General features: G+C 38.9%; 1 protein-coding gene and 1 pseudogene across 1 annotated transcript; one reads left to right on the top strand and one right to left on the bottom strand.

Annotated features, from left to right (window-relative positions):
* LOC138110146 (uncharacterized) overlaps positions 1-4,793 on the bottom strand; it is a 105,966-nt pseudogene extending 101,173 nt beyond the window's left edge.
* Positions 4,794-14,052: 9,259 nt separating this feature from the next.
* CTSO (cathepsin O) lies at positions 14,053-22,674 on the top strand. Its single transcript, XM_069013566.1, has 8 exons — positions 14,053-14,377; positions 15,051-15,156; positions 16,156-16,289; positions 17,345-17,512; positions 18,911-19,032; positions 20,256-20,419; positions 20,864-20,956; positions 22,299-22,674. Exons 1-8 carry the CDS (start codon positions 14,195-14,197, stop codon positions 22,331-22,333), a joined length of 1,005 nt encoding a protein of 334 aa, XP_068869667.1. The 5' UTR covers positions 14,053-14,194; the 3' UTR covers positions 22,334-22,674.
* The last annotated feature ends 469 nt before the right edge of the window (positions 22,675-23,143 follow it).

The following is a 23,143-nucleotide window of genomic DNA, read 5'->3' as shown; positions in this document are numbered from 1 at the left end:
TTGTTCTAGTGCTTGACCACTCCCTCAGTGAACAGCTTTTTCCCAATAGCCAATCTAAACTTTCCCTTTCCCAGTTTTAAGTCATTTCCTCACTTATAACTTTGGGCATCAGACACACTATTTTATATATTATATAAACATCCTAACATACAACAACCTAACATCAGCTGTTTCTATTTCAATATCTGCTTTAGCTAGCAGGGTTTAACAGATAATCACATTTCAAGGAAGTAAAATAGTAATAACCTCCACGGTTTTCTTGTTATTTCCACCTTCCGTTAACTTGCTTATCTATTTCAGAGCACCACAAATATATATTTCTATACCAACAGCAAGAAAAGTTAATGAGATTATGGCAGTGGTTAAGGCACTCATTACTATGATGTTGACTTAATAAAAGGAATCCATTTTAAGAACTGCAGCACTGTAAAGATAATGTAAAACATCTCTTTTTTTTGTAGACACTGCAATACTGCCAGCCTGAGACAGCTGCCCTTATGGAGGCAGGTGTAGACTAAGGAAGCCTACTCATAGTCTCATTGGAACAAGACTGGGTGAAACAGAGGAATACAGAAAGGGAAAACAGAGCAGCATCTGAGATGTGATACTATAGGCTGTGGAACCAGGAGAGTCTTCAGAGTGCTAACCCACACAGAACTCTGTGCATCGGCAGGCGGCGTAGGGAATAGCAAAAGCAGAAGTCACAGCTGATAGGTCTTGGGACATGGCATATTAAGAAGCTACAGAGTTAAATCTCTGAAGTAATCATGCTTACCTGCACAAGGAAGTACAACTGGTAATAGTACCTTCTGGACATTCTTAGTCTGTACATCTCTGTAGGTGTAGCATTCTTTTTAAAATCTCTACTTATTTCACAGGGAGGAAACTGTAGATGAAAATTTGAGTTGCCACTCTTAAGATTTTTCTTCTCTAAATAGGTATAATATAGATGTAGGATAGAAAAGAACAAGTCAATTTTAGTTAAATCTGAAGTTCATATATGAAGCTTGACACAACAGAAGAAATACTGTCACAAAGCTCACTTACTGATCACAGAAACTGGGTAAAATCAGCTTTTGAAGAGTTGAGGGGGGAATAGCTAACTGCACAGAATCAGAATCAAAAGTAAAAAAACTTTTGGGTTCAGTGTGTTTGGGGATTTTTTTTGTTGCTTTTTCTTTTTTCTGATTGATCAAAAAAAGCTTTTAAAACAAAGATACTTTCAGAATGTAAAAGGAGCCTACAAGAAAGCTGGAGAGGGAATTTTTCGAGGATATGTAGGGATAGGATAAGGAAGAATGGCTTTAAACTGAAAGAGGGTTATTTTAGACTAAAAATAAGGCACAGAAGCCCTGACTGCTTTAGCTTTCTAGTTAGGCAGCTTTTTTTTTAAGGAAAGCTAGCATGTAACAGCACAAGAATAATAAAAACTTTTTGTTGGTATTTTTACAGCTACACATTGAAACCTCCCTTTAATGGCTACATTCTTACATGGTGCAGCAGATTATGATTGAGGGAAAAGTAGTGAAAAATTAGACTTAGATACTATATATAATATCAGTATTCCCTGATATTAAGTTATGTTTGAGTGCAATTGATTCTCAGGCAGAAGAGTTACACAGAGGTTTATTTCAGCCAGCACCTCTATCCTACATACAGTATTCTACAACACCAGAATACCATTTTCATCCCTGCTACTGCCTGAGTGGGACACACATCAGACCAGACAGAGTTTAAAATGGTAATATGGTAATATGGTACAAGATTGAGGTTTAAATTAACCCCTGAAATTCTAAGAACAGATACATGTCACTGTGGTGCAGTTTATTCAATATCTTTTACTGATGCATTTTGTGTCTGACTTCCTGTTCTGTACAAAAAGCCCGCTTGACTTGCTGTGAAATACACTTAAAGATAGTTTCCAGACAATCAGATCTTAAAAGTTCTGATCACCTCTACACCCATTAATTTTGGTGAACTTTATTGTGATTTCATATTCCAGCTGCAGATTTTTAAAAAATATGCTCACATTTAGTATATTGCTCACCTATGAAGCACTGAGGTATTTCTCAGCATTCATTCTTTTTCCCATAGACTGGCAGGGTTTGACAGATAAAAATATGATGCAAAAAAAAGCCATGCACCCTTGTAAATACTTCTACATCAAGTGGTTCTGCTACTAAAATAACAGGTACTGAGTAAAGATTGAGTATGACCCTCTCTATCTTGGTAGCTGCAACCTGGAAAATGTAGATCTTTACCATCAACACCCAGAATCTCTTAGGATAAAACTGTCACCTGTTGAAATACACTCTGAATAATATTTAACTGAAATACTTTCTTTCATAAATAACTGTGAAAAGAATTGTAAAATACTGTTTAAAAACATTTCAATTGCTGCATTTCAACTCTTAAATGCTTTCTTTATAAGTAACATGCACTTTAAATAAAATTACTGTAATTCAAGCTTATAACTTTAGACAATATAGTTATGTATATAAAGTAGGTTTATACTCTATAATAAAAAAATTATCATTTGTGTTTAAGACTGCACCGTGTTAATTACATACGTATATACATTTCTTCTATTACTATATATTTTTATTATTATCATCATCATCATCATCATTAAATTCTCTGCATTTAGTTTACTTTTTAATATCATGGAGCCTGTATAAGCTAGCATGGATCAGGCTGAAGGAGGAATGACAGCAGCTCCACCATGTCCTCACCAATGCTACTGGTTTTCCCAGAGGACTCCTCTCCTTGCTCACAGCAGGAATACACCTGAATGTCTCTGTAATACCCAAGATGCTATACTATTAGCTGATATTATACTAATATATAGATATTATACTACTAGGCACCTCAGTATTCCTTTAGCAACAGGTTAATGAGAATTAGCTGAGAGACGATGAAATATACTTTTCAAGTCCTTTTGTAGAACCCTACTTTTCATCCTTCTGGGTTTATAGTTAATTAACAGCTAATTAACTCCACAGTAAACATTAGTTTGATTTTGTGTTTAGAAAATACGATAGAGGCCTTAGGACTAAAAACTGGTAATAGAGGTTCTCCACAGGCTTTAGATCATGATTTTTTAATTTGTCCTTTAAATTAACTCTTTAACACAAGGAAACTTGTGCTTGAAATCTCTGACTATTGCTAAGTACCTGCAGTGCAGAAAAGTAAAATTGTTTACAGCATTTTCAAAGGTGATAACTGAAATGTTATATATAGTTCTTCAAATATCTTTTAATCAGATTAAAACTATTCAGCAAAGGAATGTATTTTGCCCATAACTCATTGATTCACAAGCATTAATTGTTTGTCTTCCTGAAATAATATCAGGCAAAAGTTGAACTTAAGTCTTGGACAAAGACCTCAAAGAGTGAGGTGAAGATAAATCACTTACAAACAGTATTTATATCACCAGTCCCAGTGAGGCTTCTTTGTTTATTGAAAGACTGTTAGAAAATGTATTAATAACTTCTAATTTGATAGACTGTACTTGCCCAAAATAAATCTAAGCCATTTCTAGACCATCACTTTAACTCATATCAATTTAACTCATTACATGGGAAGAAATTCTTAATTGCCTCCAGAGTAATTTATTTAAAATTAAAGTGAAAAGAATTCATAAATTAATCATAATTTTCAATTATTCTTTCCTAAAGCAGTGGGACCACTTATTTTCAAGATATTTTTTCATACTTACAGAACATAAGACTGCTCAGTAAAACTCACTGAGCACCCAATTTAGTGCTGCATTTTGGTTAGTTACACAGCTGCTGCCCTGACATTTTCAGTCTTCAGAGTAGTTACAAGAATCAAAGGGAACTGGGCAAGGACTAAGTTGTGAAGTCAAATTGGAGTCATCTCTGATGACTAACCAGTATTTAAGTGCTAAACTTGTATTCAAACCAATTTATCTTCACTACAATTACTGAGCACTACTTCAACAATCTGGAGTTTGATATTTCAGTGAACCAAGTGCATTTGTAGGGATATTTCACTTGGTAAGGCATGGAGAAATTGATTTAGATTTTTATCATGTTTTATCATGGCTCTCTTCCTAGTCCCCAGAGGTGGTAACTCAATAACTGCAGGATTAGTCCAGAAAAAAAGCAGCCAGAGGGTAAAATCCACGTGAGAGCTTTTCAATGAATTTAAGGAAGGTTAACCAGGCATGCCAGAGGGGTGTGCAACTTATCAATGACCTATCAATTTTCACGATGCAGCACTTCTTGCAATTCTAGTTAGGCATTATATCTGCACTTTAGGAGAGACTTTTGCTTAGATTGCTATCAAACAGAGCAGATGCTGGTCTTTGTCTTCTTTTTTATTTTTATTTGCAAGAGGTTGGAAAACAATCTTCACATTCCAAGAGGATTAGAAAAAAGGAGTGATCCAACAATACAGTCTGATGGGATATTCTTCTAATGAACAAGGAAAACACAGCACACAACATACTTGGCTTTCAAATGAGATGTCATTATCTTAACTTTGTGGTCCTTAAAATGGTCAACACCTTTATCAAAAGGAAAATGAGAAAGTACCAGCCATTTGACCCTACATCCAAATAAAACAATGAATACCTCCATTTTTGTCTGCAGGTCACTTGATATCTCTTGAGCATGGGATGGCTGCACCAGCTGCTCACCAGGGACGTGGGTGGCTGCCAAGTCTGCAGTCAGCCCTGGCCCCTGCAGGATATAACTGGGAACATTGAAGGGGACACATTCTCTCTGTGTAGGCAGAAATCGTTCTCTCTCCAATACATTTGGCTCCATCAAGAATGTATTTCTTAATGTTATAAAGGGGCAAAGTCACCCTACCCTAGTGGCTTTACTTCCTTTGCTGACATGCCCTGAAAATACAGCCAGGCCAGGCCTACTTGGAAATCATGACTTTCTGGCCATTTCCCTGGTGGTACTTTCCTGCACTGCCTTGCTGCCCCTGCCCAGCTGGCTACCTCTGCTGCTCTCCACCTGCTGCATGACCCAGAGGATACCTTTGACTACACAGAATCACACTCAACAGAGCAGAAGAATGAAAAATATTAAATTCCCTTTAATAAAGTTCAAACAAAGGAGAAAAATTAACTCAAGTCTATTCAGTTTCAAAACAAAGGATCTGAGTAAAGTTCTCCCACAGCTATAAGACCAATCTTAAAGAAAAGTACACTCCCAGCACTTCCTTTGCTGATAAGCACATTATCTCTACTTCATAGGCTGCCTACCGCATGGAAAAGAGGAGTTCACAGGGTACAGCTAATGCATTGTGGTTGCAGGCTCCAAAGAAATATGCTCTTTATAAAGAAAAAGTCCTGTGGCAATTCAAACTCAGCACTGTTTAAGGCAGACTGCCTGTGTAATTAGCAAGGGCAGATTGTAATATGGCAGGCCTGCTGGGGAAAATGAGTTCCTGAAAGCTCTGGAAGCTGGGCTTAGGTAAGCACTTCTTGCCACAGCATTTAGTGTCCATTTTAATTGCAAACATTTAGTTGGCTCCAAATTACAATAAATTGTTAAGGAAAAAAACATCACAGTTATTTAACTGCTAGGGCCAGCCAGCCTGTGCTTTAAATTGATGACTTCTCAGGTAATGCACATTCTTCCCAAATATGGACCACAAAGGTATATAAAAATCTTCTAAGCACTCATTTGTGCTCATTTCCTTCAGCAGTCTACAAATATGAAACCTAATTCTGTAGGACCTCATACTCTCTTTGCATTCATTTTGGCTGGAAATAAATGGTGGTGTTAACTAAAAATATCCTCTCTTCTTAACATCGAAATGAAGTACATTGGGCCAAGAAATGTAGTCCAAATATCTGCAGTTCTTCTCAGCTCAAATTACACATAATTTAATTTCACTAAGTTCTCAGTCATTTCAAAATACTTAAGCATTACTAACTGAGTGAGAAAAACTGTTCATGTTTTTAACACAGAAAATATTAACCCTATTGTATATGCACCATCAACCAAAAGAAGCAGCATGTCTGGTGTTGGCTCTAAGTAGCCTGGTAGAGGTTACTACAACTTCTTTAACAATTCCAACGAGAAATTCTGTTTAGTTCAAAAGAAGGATAAGCATCTTAGTCTCAAAAAAAAAAAAAAAAAAAAAAAAAAAAGCTATGTGCATAGAAACATACAGGGTAACCTGTCAATAAAGAGCAGTGCTCCACACAAAACGACTGGCAACACACCCTGAACAACTAGGAGAGATAGTTGCTCCTCTTAGAGAAGCCAGAGCGTGTACCAACCTGCCATCTGTCCATGAATATTCCCCAGAAATGACCACACAAAGACAGAAAACCATAATTTGACACAATGTTTCACCATCAGTATTAAAACCCAGTGACAAATGGTAACTCAACACAACTCAGTGGGACATCTCTTAGGACAGGCTGAGGGAGCTGGGCCTGTTCAGCCATGAAAAGAGACAAGTGAGAGGGGACCTCATCAGTGTCTGTCAGTGTCTGAAGGGAGGGTGACAGGAGGACAGAGCCAGGCTCTGCTCAGTGGTGCTAAGTATAAAACACTTTCACAGTTTTAGCATGAACATCTCCTATATATATATTTATTTCTTCAGACAAAATGTTCCCTTAAGAATTACCTCAATCTATTTAAAAACCATTGTTTAAAATATATTTATTACTGTAATGTTGTTCATTTTAAGCTAAACTTAAATGTAGGTGTTAAATTAGATATTAAATCCTTTTCATGTAATATTAAACATGTATTACTTTTCCTCAAATTCTACCATGTTGTGTAATCATAGTCTTTGGATATTGAGCTATTGCAACAAACACACTGTACATGCTGTGTATGTGGCTAGGCCAGTTATGAAAACACATCTAAAAAAAACCTATGAGAAAAATGATAATGTCAAGGGCTTTTTGTAAAAGCAGAACATATTTCTTGAGTTCTTTTTAAAGAATAATGTTTTCAATGATCTCTAGGATGAAGGGTTTCAACTTGAATAAGCCCTCAGTATTCCAAGGAAAAGCTGAGATACAAGAAAGTTTTGCTTTTTAGAAGGTTAACATTACATTTGCCATGATCAGGATTTTCAAAAGAAATTGCTTCTCCAGTTCTCCTTTGTGCTCAGCTATGCATGAGAAGCTGTGAGGAGTAGAACAGAGAATGCTAACCCATCACTAAGAAACTACATTATATGACATACAAAGTTTCTACTTCCTGGGAAAATTAGAAGAGCTGCTCATTATCCTCATGAACCAAAACAAGTCAGACCTTAAGACTCAAAACCTGAACCACACTTTTAAAACCAAAATTGACTTTTTCTAACAGAGAAAGGGTGAAGTAAGCTGTCATTATGTTTTAAATCAACCCAAATACAATAAATATTTGAGTAATTAATGGAATTTCTTTTTTTTTTTTTTTTTGTGCAACAGTTCCTGACATAATCTAATTTTTTCAAAACAATGTAATTTAATCATCTGGGAAACTCTGTGTGCACTGCCATGTATGGTCTTACACAGGAGGCCGACAGTACTGGTTTGTAAGAAGAAAACTAGAAGCTGTAATAGGATTTCTCCCTTCCTCCTGACAAGCTGTAGACACAAGTTCAGAGTCCATAACTAAGACAAATATTCCAGGCTCAGCTGTGTTCACCATGGTATTAACTTCACATCACTATAATTACACACTTACATGGAGCTCCTCCTGCTTTACACTGTCTAAAATGAGCAGCGGGACCAGAGAATAGTGAAACTAAAATTTTATTTAGTCATAAAAAAGCATCAGCTCAATTGAAAAGTCAACATCTATTTGAAATTATGTCAAAATAACAATTTAAGTCCAAAATTCACATGATGTATAAACAACTACAAGCCCAGCATTTGCTAGACTGTTGCTTCACATATGCATAATAAATTATCCTATGGTCCCCTAACTTCAAAATATGTTCAAATTCCTATTTATAAGATGATTTCATTAAGTCAAGTGAAAGGACATCTTTCTTTATGAATCCTAAAGCATTTTGCCTTTCTGCATAACAAAAGCATTTTTACCTTTTCTTTGTCTCCAAACTTTTATCAGCGGAGTGTATGTGACACATTTCTGCTGCACTTCTTTCTTTCTAAAAAGAAGAATCAGTTCTTGCAACTGAACAAGAGGAACTTTCCAAAATTCAACAAAGGCAAATGTGGGGTCCTGCACCCAGAGAAAAATAAACCCATGCTCCAGGACGGGCTGGGGGTGACCTGCTGGAAAGCAGCTCTGCAGAGAAGGACCTGGGGGTCCTAGTACACAAGAACCTGTCCATGAGCCACCAGGGCCCTTATAGCCAGAAAGGCTGATGGTGTCCTGGGGTGCCTTAGGAAGAACATTCCAGCAGGATGAGGAAGCTGATCCTGCTCCTCTGCTCAGCCCTGGTGAGGCACATCTGGAGTGCTGTGTCCAGTTCTGGGCTCCTCAGGACAACAGAGACTTGGAGCTCCTGGAGCAGGTCCAGTGGTGGGCAACAAAAATGATGAGGGGTCTGGACCACCCCTCTTATGAGGACAGGCTGAGGGAGCTGGGCCTGTTCAGCCATGAAAAGAGACAACAGAGGGGACCTCGTCAATGTCTGTCAGTATCTGCAGGGAGGGTGACAGGAGGACAGAGCCAGGCTCTGCTCAGTGGTGCTGAGTAATAGGATAAGAGGCAGTGGGCAGAAACTGATGCACCTGAACATGAGGAAAACTTTACTGTGCAGGTGAGACTGAGCACTGGTACAGATTGCCCAGAGAGGTCATGGAGCATCCTTCCCTGGAGATATTCAAAATCATCTGCACACAACCTTGAGTAACATGCTCTAGGGGTCCCTGCTTGAGCAGTGAGGATGGACTTGATGACTGCAGTGGTTCCTTCCAATCTCACCCATTCTGTGATTAAAATATCAGGATAATGACATGGCACTCTTATACTGGCTTTAGATGCAGACTGAAGATGACAACCATGGCAGGTTGTGTGCTTCCCACGGCAATGAAAGAGGTAAGAAAGGGCATAGTCCTATACCTCTTTCTCCAAATCTATTTTCCTGCATACTAATCCTCCCATTTGCAACAGGCAGCTGGGTCCTAATACCCTCCTGGCATATCAGAGCTGCAAGACTTCAGAAAAAGCTCATCCTCTTTAGCAGCATGTGTGGAAACAGCGGTAATGTGGAGGTGCATTCCACACAAGCAGCAGGAGGGAAGGCAGGACAGTCACTTCTCTTACATGAAAGCCTTTTAGACCAAAGCATAAAGCAACAAAACAAGTTGACCTTCCACCAAAACTTTACACAATAAAAAAACTCAACCACTGATTTAAAACAGATCCCCTGTTTCTGTGCACAGGTCAGTCATGGACACAGATCTCATGCCTGAGGTGTAAATTTGACATTGGTTTTACATTGCTGACCTTCCCACAAAGGGCATTGGAGTTCTATGGATAAAAAGCACTACAGGGACAAAGTATACCTTCAATAGTATTATAATCATCGCAGTAAGTCACAACTCATTCACATCAATGTGACTTTTAAGTTCCACAGTAAAACAAAAGAGGAAGGTATTGCATATGAAGCAGAAAGAATATAAGATTGGGATGATTCAGTAGCATTTTTGAATTATAATCACACATGGAGAAAGTCAGCAAACAGATCCTCCAAAAATGAGCACAAAAATCTATGTAGTATAGAAATACCTCAACTCCTAAATGTTACTTTTCTCTTTCATTTTGTTTTTCCTTTCAGGTGAATTTTGCAAGCCCTCTTAACCTCTTGCTAGATTCCCCTCCCAACAAAGTCACTGATGAATTAATGAAGGATATACAAACAAATTAACTGGAGCATTTACAGAAATCTGCCAAGTAGATTCTGTAAAACAGCATTACTTCTACATATGAGCTCTTTGTCCACTTCCCGTGGTCAAACAGTTTGATGGAAGATATAAGAACAATTAAAGTGAATAAATGTTTATGCTTGTGCCCTTAAGCCAAACTGCACCAAATATTGCCTGAATTTCTTCCCAAAAAGCTGACCACTTAGCCCACTTTCTGGAGCAAAAAGCCAACAAGAAAATAAGACTTGAATGACCTAGAGCTGAGAAATTTTCTCAGCTGAAAATATTTAATGTGAATTTGTAGACACTGGCAAGTGGGACTGGCAATAAAGACAGAAAATCAGAGTATCAGCAAATCAGATTTCTCAGAGAAAAGCGAATTCTCAGCGCCCTAAAGTTGACAAGATTTCTTACTTCAGTCTCACTCAAGACTAGGTGTTGTTCCTTTCTGCATTCTTATTTTTTGATTCACTGTTTGATTTGAATTATTAGCTCTACTGCCAGCCTTCTTCATTCATAATTCATCCCCTACTGACAAGATTGAAGAAGATTTTTAAAAGAGCTAGAGACTTACTCGTGTTAAGGATATTCAGCTGGGATACAGACAAGTCAGCTTGGAGAAGCAGATCCTACAGTTATTTCATTATTTGCAAAGGAAGATCATTCTAGCAGGAAAGAATTCATGGTCAACACAGATGTTTGTCATGATATACCTAAGGCAGCCCCTGGCAGTTTCGTTATTCCTGCAAACCCAAGTGCTCCCATGTGCAATTTTCTCTGCTTGTCCCAGATATCAAAAGGTCTACCTTGGGGCTCAGAAAAGACAACTTCTGAACATTGGCTACATCAACATCACTCATTTACCCTCACAGGAATAGATTTCATCCCAAGACTGCAATTTTCACTTGCTTTGCTTACATTTAATAATTTTTACCAGTGCAACTGTATTAGCAAACAGCACCTCTGCAAGGTCTTAAAACAAGCAAATCCTTTGGACTTACCCTGATACAACTTTTCCCCACAGCCTTTTTAAGAAAAGGCACTTAGCCCCATCTGCTGGACTTGGAATATTTCTCTCTGCAGCTGAAGACGACACAATACAAATGGATTTATTTTCCCTTTGTTAAACATCTTGTATGCCTACAGTAGGAGTCCAACTGCTGCTAAGTAGATACCTCCCAAAGTGCTATAAAGGCATCGTTCCTACCTGAAGGTCCATTAATACAGCTCAATTCTGCTCTTAGGGGCAGCAACACCAATCCTTGGCAGACCTGTTACCAATTCAGAAGTAATTTCTTATATTTTGCCCTGTTTGCTATGATAATTATAAACACAGAGGGCACAAGCTGGGCTGTCCAACCAGATTCAATTAACTATTTCAAACAGGTAAGCAAAAATCACTGGAGGAAAAAAAATTTAAAAAGCCTGACTAGCAAATGTTAATGTGATCTTTCAATCTGAACCTGTAATACTATAAAAACCCACCCACTAAAAACACTGCAGTGTTATGAGTAATTTTAGAAATGAGTGGTTTGCACCTGATGGGAAGCAAATTCTCTTAATAAAAGAATATCCTCATTTAAAGAAAACAACTTACAATGAGTTTATAGGTTCCTAAACATATATTCATTATTGCTTCTTCCCTTAGTATGCATTGTTTCAACTCATCAAATTCTTCTAATGGATAGGCAGAATGGGATAGAGATTCATAATATTTCATTAAAATATATTTTTTTAAAACTATTTACAATTATCAAATTCTAAAGCAGAGTTTAGAAAGAGGGGGAAAAAGCATAAAAATATTTTCATCGTCTGCCTGAGATGACTAGTGTAACTAATATATGGCTTACCTGTGTCAATGAAGCAGTCAGAATTGTATCAATAAAGCCTTTTTAAAAACTCAGTGGAACAAAACAACCCAAAACAAACACACACACCAAACACTTTTATGTCCTATTCTTTTTACGGGCCTTGTTCTGATATTATTTTTACAAGTGTATTTTCTTTTATCTTAACGAAGCATGGTTAAATTTACACTGGAGTAATTCAAAGAAGAGCAGGGACTGCATGCCTGCAGACTGAGCTCTCTGTGTGCTTCGGTGGGATTTTGTTTATCTAAGAGCAGGCACAAAATGTTTTTATAGCACAGTAGGTAGTTCAGTGGAAAAATAAAACCTTCTGAAACACTTTGGCTGTCAGTCGCCTACCTTTGGCTGTTTGTTACACTTTATTCCCCCTGAGAAAGTCACCAGAGGAGACACTGACTTTTCTTACACTCTCTCCTCCAGAACAAGATAAATTGAAACACCTACTTCGTACACAGAGGGCAAAGCCAGGGGAAACAAGCCTTTTCCTCTTCTTATAATATACAGAATTTTTAATGCAAAACAATCTGAGATATATCCATTTTCCCAAAATAGGAAGGGATTTTTTTGCTTCTTTGTTTGCTTAGGGGTTATTTATTTTAATTAAAATAAAAATTAAAGCTACGGGGTTTGCAACTACATTTTCAGAAGTCCTTTGCTGCCCTCATGTGTTCCACAGGAAAAGTAACCCATGAAGTCCACACACAAAACAAAACGGCTTCTCCAATCAAGAATACTGTTTGAAAAGGGCATAGTCTATAAAAATAATAACCAAAAAATAACTGAAAGTTAATGTCTTCGTTCTATTAAAGCTAATTTGACCAGTTTAAAATTTAATGATGATACATTAAAAACAAGACAATGTATTCAGTTTGAGATAATCATAATCCCAAAACAACAGATTTCAAGGGCAGCATGCCAATTTAGAGAAAGTTGATCATGCTGGACTGCTGGAAAATCTTAAATTTTTAATGAAAAGTATGTTTTTAAATAAAGCATAATTTCAGCATCTTTTTGTTGCTTACACTTACTGGCAGAGTAACTTCTTTCCTGTTCCGTTATACTGTACCACAGAGAATAAAACCATGTGACTGTTGCATTAAGGCTCAATGGACATTCAGTACAGCCAAAGCGATGGTGACCACAGCAAGCTTTCCTTTGACACTCCTGCCAGCCACTACACCCTGCACTTCTCATGAGGATCTCAGTGCTCAGTCACACTTTGATGGAATTTGCCTCAGAATTTGGCTGCTGAGGTTCAGACTATCCTCAAAAACATTTCACCACTCAGTTCTTCTGTTACTGTCTTCGTCCTATCTAGTTGTTATGCTGATACCAGACCTCAATCTGTCAATATGGGTTTGTAATAAATTGTAATAACTTCTCCAATGCCACTCCTGGGTTTACAGTGATAAACTGTATCAGAATAACCAATAAAATCTGCCCAGCTAACAAGATCTTCCGTACTCTGTCCATCAGCCATAAATAACCCTCCCTGTAACAAAACTGGTGGCAGTTCAGCCAATCCCCCAACAGCCTTTCCATGGGAGAAGGAGAGCAAAGGCAAAGCTGGATCGTGATCCCCACAGGTTTGTTCCCAAGCACAGTGCTGCCAGGTGTGCTACCGGCACCCCAGGCCAGGGGACCGGTGCCTTCAAGTTGTGTTAACAAGAGGGTGCGTGGGGAGAAAGCAGCAGAGAGAGCTGAAACATACAGCAGGTTTAAAACATATAAATATCCTATTTACAGGTACTGCGTAAAAATACCAGGTGATTGAAATTAACAAAGAGGGCTCTGTTAACTCATAATGGCCTAATGGAGCTTTTAAAAGCTGAACACTGTCCTTCTTGCTCAAGTACCAGTATGACCGGTCTCTGAGGAAAGTCATGGTTTCTCTCCGTGTGTTCTTTCAGCACAGCTAATCTCACTGGGACCCAGCGGCTGCGGGCACCGGCTGCGCAGCACCAGGCAGCGCCGCTCTCCCCACCCGTGCTTTCCCTTCCTAAAGCCTGTAACCTGCATTCCTGATGCTTCGCTCTCCTACTGGCAGCCCAGCTTGCAGGTACCAATTAACTTTCCTCTCGGAGAAGAGCTTGCATGAATTTGTAACCTGGCAGATAACTGAACGCTCAGCATCCCTTTGCCCCTCCTCTGCAGCCCTACGCGCCTGGCGCGCGTCTCCCACATGGAAAAACACCGCTAGAAACACGGCTTTGCCCAGGTGCCACTGAGCACTGCCAAACCCAGCTCAGCCTCGATGCCCCACCACCGCCGCTGGAAGAGCTCTCCCAGCCCTGGGCAGTGGTGCGGGGCGGGCGCTCCTGGATGCCCCGCCTGGCCCCGCCCCGCCGGGCCCGGCCCTGCGGGAAGCGGCAGCGGGCGCAGCCTCCGGCCACGGGCCGGGCAGGAAGGATTTGAGGGTTCAGCCCCTTTCCCGCTCGGAAGCCGACGGGCCTCAGCTCCGCGGGTGCGGGTGCGTGCCCCGGCCAACCCTGCCATGGCACGGTGGCCGATGCGGGTGCTGGCGCTGCTCCTCTGCCTGCTGCGGGCGGGCAGTGCCGCCCTCCCGGCACCTGCAGGCACCCGGCTTCGGGAGGAGGGCGGCGGCGGCGGTCGGGGCCGCCCTGCGTGGGATGGAGGCGGCCGGGAGCGAGAAGAAGCGGCGGCGGCGGCTATGCGGGTAGGTGTCCCAGCCCGCACTTCGCTCGCCATCCGCGCCGCACCGCGGGGCTGGTGCGGGTTCTGCCGGAGGAGGAGGGCGGGCGAGGTGCCGCTGAGGGCCGGGTGCTGCAGGCCGGGAGGCGGGGGCAGGCGGAGCTCCCCTCCCGCAGTGCCGGGACGCGCCCCCCCGCTGCCGCTTCCTGCGGCAGAGCTGCGGCCGCTCCCTTCGTGCCTGCCCCGCGGGTCTCCGCCGGCCGCCAGAGCGGCTGCCCCGCCACACGGGACAGGCGGGCGAGGCGGGGAGGCCTCTAGGTCGTTATGCTGTTCTTTTGCTTTATAAAGACATAAAGTGATGGGGTTAACTCTTATCTGAAGACATTCTTGCATATCTCTGAACCACAAGGTTTGTTGTGCTGTCAAAGAAGGACATCAGATGAATTTGGCACTTGTTCTCAGCTTGCCTGTTTTGTCTGTTTCATGTCAACTTCTTGCACTTAACAAATTCTGTTTTGGTATTTGTTAGAGTTGAAATTAGTCTAATGGCTGTCCTATTTGCTAGGGATACAGGATGAATTTGAGGTGAACAGTTCTTGTTCGTGTTTACTATTGCTAACCTTTTCTTTTCCTGCTCTTACGGTTTTGTCCCTGCTGCTAATTTAATAATGCCCACAATTATTTTTGTTTTCCTTCAGGAAAGCGCTAAAAGAATTAGATTATTGAATTCATCATCAAAAGATAATACGACTGCTGTCTATGGAATAAATCAGTTTTCTCACCTGTTTCCTGAAGAATTCAAAGGTACATTTTCTGGTTGTTCTAGTGCATTTTCTGTTATTTTTTTTTTTTATTCTTTCCCAGAACCTTGTGTCTTTCACATTTACAGATTCTTCCTGTCCTGATAGTCAGCTAATTTACAATGGCTGGTACCAAACTGTAAGTACTTCTGGAGGATACAACAATCCTCTTCGTGTTCTGTAGTCTTGCAAGGTTGAATTGCCCACAGCCCGAATATGTTTTAGTATTCGGGCAGTTCTGTTTTTCCTTCTTTCTTCTGACGGTGCTTTAAAGCTTTTTTCCGTCGCAACAGTTTTTAAAAAGTAAGGAAATTTTGAGTAAATTCCCAAGTAAATTCGTATTCCCTACCCCAGCAAAAAATCTGACTACAGTCCAGACAGTGCTTGGAGGTCTATGGCTGCACAATGGCAGCTGTGGCTTTCTGGAGCAATATGACATACTTAATCCATTTTTTCTAGAAAATTTGTCTGATACCTGATCTAACCTTCCCTTCTTGCTGTTCATGTCTGTTGTTACATTTTCTATTCATCAAAGGATTTAACATTTTGTTTTAATTTTAAATAATTAAACAAATTTTTTTAGTGAAAAAACAGCAATTTGCAGGTATTTCAGAATCTTTACTTTATTCTCTTATTTTCTCCTTGCACATGGTTAAAAGAAAGTATTTTTTAAGTAAGTAAAATGCTTTGGCAATTTTCAAGTGAAATTTGTTTTGTGGAGTGGTTATGGTTATTGTTCATCTTCAGAAAATCTTCACACTTTTCTACCCACATTCCCTACATAGAGCATTTTTGTTCTTTGTGGAACTGCACATAGAACTGCACTGATGGAACTGTGGAGTATAATGATCATTATAAAATACATGAATTTTCTATGGATTTTAGAATGAGATATAATCTCATGGTTGTAACTGTAGATCAAAGTTACCTCTGAATTCTAGTAAAGTTGTTCATGGGAATTTTTTTGTTCGTAGATTTACAGATGTTTGTATTTTGTGTTTAGCTATTTACTTGAGAAGCATACCTCACAAACTTCCCAGATACATAAAAGTGCCAAAGGGGAAGGAAAAACCTCTGCCAAAGAAGTTTGACTGGAGGGACAAGAAAGTCATTGCACAAGTGAGAAATCAGCAAACAGTAAGTCCTGGTGCTTTCTGTTCCTGGTTCTCAGCACGTAGGCTGTAGAGCACAGTGGAAGCTTTGCAAGGTTTTGCTTGAAGACTCCTTGGAGCACTGGCACCAGAATGGCTGGTTGAATGTACACAAAGTCATGTAGCATTTTATGCAAAGTGGTATTAGACTTTAAAGTATGAGGTGCAGAAGTTGTGCATTTAGAAACTGTGTGTAATTTTTTTTTTTGATCTAGTTAACTAATTCAGCAAATATTTTGCACCATGTGCGTTTTGTATTTTTCTGAAGGAACCAAGGTAAGTTCAGTACTTAACCTCATCCCCCTGGCTCACGTGGATAGGTTTAGATCCTTTCCTGTTGTTTTTCTGCCATGACTGAATCCCCTTGGCTGGTCACCACCCATATCTTTACCAATGAACTCCTCAGGGGATGCATTTGTGGTAGAAAAGTAAGCAGACCCCACACAATTACATTTTATTCCAAAGTGATTATGGTCACTGGTAAAAAACAAGCTGTTAAATCCCCAGTGTCTCCTTTCCATGCTTCACATAGGACCTTGTGAGGAATAAATTGTGCTTCTTATTTTAAAGAGCCTAGAACTGCAGTAGAGATTGTACTTGTCTAAGAATTTTTCTGTAATGTTTAATTTACTTTCTCATTTCTTAAACTGTAATCTGTTCCTACAAAATTTTAGAAAAACTTGCTAATGTGGTTAAAAACCAGTTTCATCCTGAGGCCACGTTTTTCTTTGGAAAACAGATATCTCACAGTAAAAAGCATCCTCAGACCTATCTTCAAGAGCAAAATTTCATCAGGAAGGAGTTCTTAAAGTAAGACACCCATAATGCATTTCTAGTTTTCACAGAGCAGTACAGGGAGAAAAACAGTTCAGCATTTTAAATGGATTATTACATTTCTTATTGCCTAAAAAACAGAGTTCAAGGATGATGTATTAAATGAAGAGCATTGCAAGACTCCTTTGCCTCTTTTCTTTTCATATCAGGCTTCAAAAACAAAGCTGACTTTTGCTTTCTCCCCCATTTCCCTTTTCTCTCTCTCAGTGTGGAGGCTGCTGGGCTTTCAGTGTTGTAGGTGGCATAGAGTCTGCCTATGCAATTAAAAGAAACACCCTGGAAGAGCTCAGTGTGCAGCAAGTTATTGACTGCTCATACAGTAATTACGGCTGCAACGGGGGATCCACTGTTAGCGCTTTGAGCTGGCTGAACCAGGTCTGAAACTCTTCATAAAAGTCTCAAAAGACTTCATCAGCTTTCATATTACCATTCTTATTTATTGGAAAAAAATGATGGAGAAGGTGAAATGTACAGATTTTTTTTTTAAGTGTGTGTGTGTGCATATATGCATACACATATGCATCAGTGTATAGGTATGTATGCTTATTTATTTAGTTTGGAACCAAGAGAGAATTTGTTCAAGCAGAATTGAAATCTGATTGGAAGTTTATGCTCCATATATGTTCTTGTGAACATAACAAATCAGTCCACAGGGGCTGAAAATAACATTCCTGAATTCATTTGTAGGCATACAAGTACCAGTGTAGACAGATTCACTTATGCATATGCCATTTTGTGGATTTGAGGCACCAGCATCTGGGGAAAAGGAAGGATCTTGACATTTTCTCTTTTCAAATCTCAGTAGTTTCTGCTGCAAACACTGTAAAATTATATAAAACCTCGGAATGAAATGAACTGCTTTTACCTTTGTTTCACTTGCAGCCAAAAACATTGAAAATGCAAACAAAGTTTCTACCTCAGTTGTTGCTAACACATTTCATTTCGTGAAAAATTCAAAAAATAACATAGGTAAACAAAAACATTTTGATGTCTTTAAAATAAAAAGTACACTCTCAGCCCAAATTACAAGAATATAAAAAGAATTCTTTTGTCTTTTGAACTAAAAAAAAAACCAACTTATTTTAAGAGACTGTAATTCTACCCCTGAAGAGTAATATACCCATGGCTAATAAGTTTAGATAACTTGTTTAAGTTTGAATATCAAGAACAACAAAGGATACTCAGCTTGATTCCTGTGAAGCAGAATTCCCTCTTGCTTGGCAGCAGCAGGACCACAAATGAATTAGGCTGAGGAAGTCACTGTCATAAACATACTGTACTGCAGGAGACATGGAAAGTGTAAAAGGCTGATGCATACATCACATACTAGCATGAGAGTTAGATGCTAAGAACAGAATTGGACTTTACAGTATTTTATGTAACTTTTTGGGATATTTGTGCCTCTTGAACTCTCCCAAGGAGTGGATAATTTTGTGTGTGGAAGTCATTTGAAGAGAATGAATAGTCATTCATTGAATGAGTATCTCTGTGTCTTGAAATTGACAGGATTGCTTATGAGGATAGTTTAAACCAGAGATGCCTTTTAAATTTCATTCCATATTTAAAGATTTCTGAATCCCTTCTGAAGCTGTCTCAGGGAACAAGGAAACTAGAGGTAGTAAATACTTACTTTACAATGTGACATTCTTATTTCTAATCCTGCCCAACGCACACTTAATTTTGAGTGGGTTATGTGGTAGTTTTCTATACTTTTTGAGCTGCATAGTAGTAAAGTCAAGTGCATTAAATTCTTTTTCAATTACCTTCTTGCAGACAAAAGTAAAACTCGTGAGAGATTCAGAATACACTTTTAAAGCTCAGACAGGACTGTGCCATTATTTTGATCGCTCAGATTTTGGAGTTTCAATAACAGGATTTGCTGCATATGACTTCAGGTAGCTATTATTATTTGCTGTACTTTTCCTTCTGTATTCAGCAATCATGGAATAAGCTGGAGTGAATAGTGCATTGACCAGGCAAAGGTTATGAGGCTGATTACATCAGTTCTGTAGCTGTGTAGGATTAATGCATTGATTAACTCTTTGACAGTAATGGCATGGCGCAACGAATCCACTCAACACTGCTATCACTAAGCCTGTTCAAATGAGAAAGCTTGTGTCTTGAAATTAGGTCTTTTAAACTGGCTATAAACTGGAACATAGAGTCAGTTACAGTTTTTAATAAATGAACATTTATGCTTTATTATCAGAAACAGTAAAGCCTACCGATAGTAACTGGAATTTATTGAAAAAATTAAGAAGCATTCAGTTACTTCAGTACTCATGCATTTACATATCCACCCACATCTTCTCCAGCCCATGACTTTAGAAACAGTATTATCAACTAAATTCTGTAGACTTCAGCATTTTAGGCTTCAGTGTGAAGAAACTTTGTTTCTGAGTTTTAGCTATACAATACATCTACATACTGAAAAAAGACAAGAAATACTATTCCAACTAGGAATTGTGTTACTGCTCGATATAAGTAACTAAAATCAATCATATCTTTGCCAATCTCTATTTGCTAAATTTAGTTATTGAACATAATCATGCAGTGATGAAAATTTTCTGATCCAGTATATTAGATAAATAAAACTGTATGAGGATGCTAATGGTAAATGGCTGATAGTGGAAGTGTTCTGTGTTTTAATAAGTTTGAGACATATTTTAGTGTATTATTACTACATATATTTATATAAATATGTGTAATAATACACATATTTAGTGTATTATTCTGTAGGTTTAAAAAACAGTGGGAAAGTCTAATGTGGACTAATGATTTGTCTAAAGCTGGTTTTGATTGACAAGAGTGATGTACAAAAAGTATGTAGTGCTCTCTATTGCCCACTGGCTTGACCTAGAAACCTGCTGCTTTTTAATAGCATTATGTCTCTGGATCTGCACCTGTCCCATAGCTTGTGTGTCCTGTATTTTTATCACTGTGTTTTAGTATATGAAATACATACTTACTGATGTGTGTTATGTGGTACGTAGAACTTGGAGGAAAGAGTTTAGTTATTTGATTTTTAAACTGTCTTTAACGAGTAGATTACAATCCCTCTAATCACTTAAGTGTGCTAACTTCAGTAACTTAGCATTTTTACTCACTTCTTTCACAGTGGTCAAGAAGAGGAAATGATGAGGATGCTTGTCAGCTGGGGCCCTTTGGCAGTGACAGTCGATGCCGTTAGCTGGCAGGATTATCTGGGTGGAATCATACAATATCACTGCTCCAGTGGAAGAGCCAACCATGCTGTTCTTATCACTGGTTTTGACAGAACAGGTGCGTTTCCACCAGCTGAACTTCAGCACAGTAGGTTTGTTTTACTTGCTACTTGCCTTTTGTGGGACAAGTGATTAAAATCCAGAACTTGGTTTTCTTTTGGAAGCTGTTTGGTTTGAGGTCACATCACTTCTGGAAACGTAGCCTGATCCCAGGAGAAAAACTTTTTTTGTTGTTGTTCCTTCAGTTCTGTGGGACTTCATCCTTGTAAAGTCAAGAACATGGCTGTGTGTGTCTTTATGCTAGAAGAACCCATATCCAGTCTTCCCATACCAGAATATTAGCTCTGTTCTAGATGTGAATAACAGTCAGTTTCACTGGCCTATATCATCAGTCCATCAGAAACTATGAGATACTAAAATGCTAATTAATTCTGTGGAGTGTTAGGAGGCCAAAGCTTCCCAAATTTCATGTTGTCTTTTGTTCATGAAATGTCTCTTCCAGGTAGCATCCCTTACTGGATTGTACAGAACTCTTGGGGGCCAACATGGGGAATAGATGGCTACGTTCGTGTTAAGATAGGCAGCAATATCTGTGGTAAGTCTGACAAAAAATAAGGTGGTAAAGGCCATGGGCTGGGATATGTTTCTCAATGGCTGTAAAAAAGTAATATAATACATATAATAACAGAGGTATAATGGGATCCTCAGAAAGGCAGTACAAATCACTGCTATACTTCAAAACAGGTTAAATGAGTCCAGATGGAAAAATAAAGTGGCTGCTAGTTCAACCAAGCCACGTAGTTGAACGATTGAAAAGCACCATGTAAAGGTAAAGCTGTATGAGACATAAATAATCAAAGTACTGTTGTCCCTTACCAGGTAGAGGTAATTGTAGAGTATCCAGCCATAGGTGGTGGTTCTAGGTGGGTGCCATCACTGTAGTCCCTGTAGGTAAAACAGCTGCTGTCCTCGTGTGGTTGGTGCCATTATCTCTGGGCTCAGCTCAGCAAACAGATGTGAAAACCGAATCTGCCTGGGAATTGTGCAGCCTGCTTCTGGCTTTTCTTGCAGGACAGAGATACATCTTTTTAGTGCTAGTTTGATCTCCTGCCCTTTTGTTGTTTGCATGAAATTTTTCTTTGTAGTTGGGGGATTTCTTTAGCATTAATTACCCAGTTTCCACTGGATACAGAGGTAAGACAAGTCAAGCTCCTGTTTATCATTAGATTGCTGAGGCAGATTGGTGGGATATTGCCACTACATAGGAAACATTGTGTATCTGTTGTAATTTTATGTATTAGAGTAACCCCTTGGCTTTCCCTTCCACGTGTGTTTCACAGTAGCTCTCAGCCACCGCAAAAGGTGTTAGATTACCCAAGACTTCTGCAAATAAAGAACAGACAACATTCAGTTTGCCTGCACTTAGTAAAGATCAGAGCAATGTATCCAATCATAGCTTTCTCATGTTGCTGAGTCTTTTGTTCTTACTGTTGTTGTGTAAGCAATTTGGAAAGAGAAATTTAGAAGTAGTGATAAAGCAAGTCAATAATAGAGATGGCAGGGAGAACAGATGTGTTATTTTCAAAACCTGTTCTTTCAAAAAGCAGGATCTTTCACATTTTTTGCAGTGTACCACACCAGAACAATCCAGCAAAGGACAGTAGTTGCTCATTTTCCACAGAGATATTGTCTTCTGATTTAGAGGTGCTCTGATACCACCAGGATACAAAATTTTGAACATAAAAGCAGAGGAAAGAGGAGATTAGGTTTCAACTATACATAGTGCCAGGCAAGGAAGAAATGAAATAAAAGGGTTGCAGATGATTCCCTGGATTCCTACTGTCATAGCATGGAGGGGAGGGGGCATTGTATGAATATGAATTCTGGGAAGTCTCCACTTCAGTATTTATTAAAACCAAATTTTATTTCCTTTATAGGTATAGCAGATACAGTTTCAGCAGTATTTGTTTGACACTTAGCTGGGCCTCTACAACTGATCAAAGACCAAAAGTATCATTAGGACATATACTGTATATGAAGATGTAATTCAAAACAACGTCTTTAAATATAACAAATGGCTGTAAGGGCAATTCCTGCAACTCCTGGCTGAAGTTGTTAAAAATGTTTTTATTTGAAATTTGTGTTGTGTACCAAATTTCTCATGGAGTAAGAAGACTCAGAATCAACTCCAGAGTGCACAAAAAGAAGTTATAAAGATGGACTGAAGCCTCAAATGTGAGCTTTATCCAGGTGTTAAATACTACTCCATAGAAAAATCTTAGAAGGAAAGAAGTGATGGCAAATAAGAAGGAATTTGGATCAAAAAATCAATAGTATAAGAGTATATTTGAAATTATTTGAATATAAGAGTCATGAGTAACAGTTTAGAAAGTCAGCAATTACAGAATACAGAGTGTTAAATTTCCCTCGTTAATTGAATTCAGAGGTGGGACTTGGTGGTAATGAAAAAGGGGTTTCATCTTCGCTGACCTGTGAAACTGCAGCTGTGGGCAAATGTAACTAGAACTCACAACCAAACATGTAATTCTAAAATGCTCTGAATTTTTCACCTGGAATGCTTTACCTGTATCTTATAAGGAAGCCTACTACAAAAAAAAAAATTGAAGAAATTCTGTAATTTTTGCACTCAATTACTGCACCATGTTTTTAGATTAGTTTTTTATAACCTTTTTATGACAAATGCAGTATTTATAATAGCCTGTTGTTAAGTGTTGCTGTTTTAGTCCTTATAATTGTTAATATTTTAAATGAAAGGAAGACC

The sequence above is a fragment of the Aphelocoma coerulescens genome, chromosome 4 (genome assembly GCF_041296385.1).
Source record: "Aphelocoma coerulescens isolate FSJ_1873_10779 chromosome 4, UR_Acoe_1.0, whole genome shotgun sequence".
Lineage (NCBI taxonomy): Eukaryota > Metazoa > Chordata > Aves > Passeriformes > Corvidae > Aphelocoma > Aphelocoma coerulescens.
The sequence above is the reverse complement of the archived record's forward strand: the minus strand, read 5'-3'. Positions and strand labels throughout refer to the sequence as shown.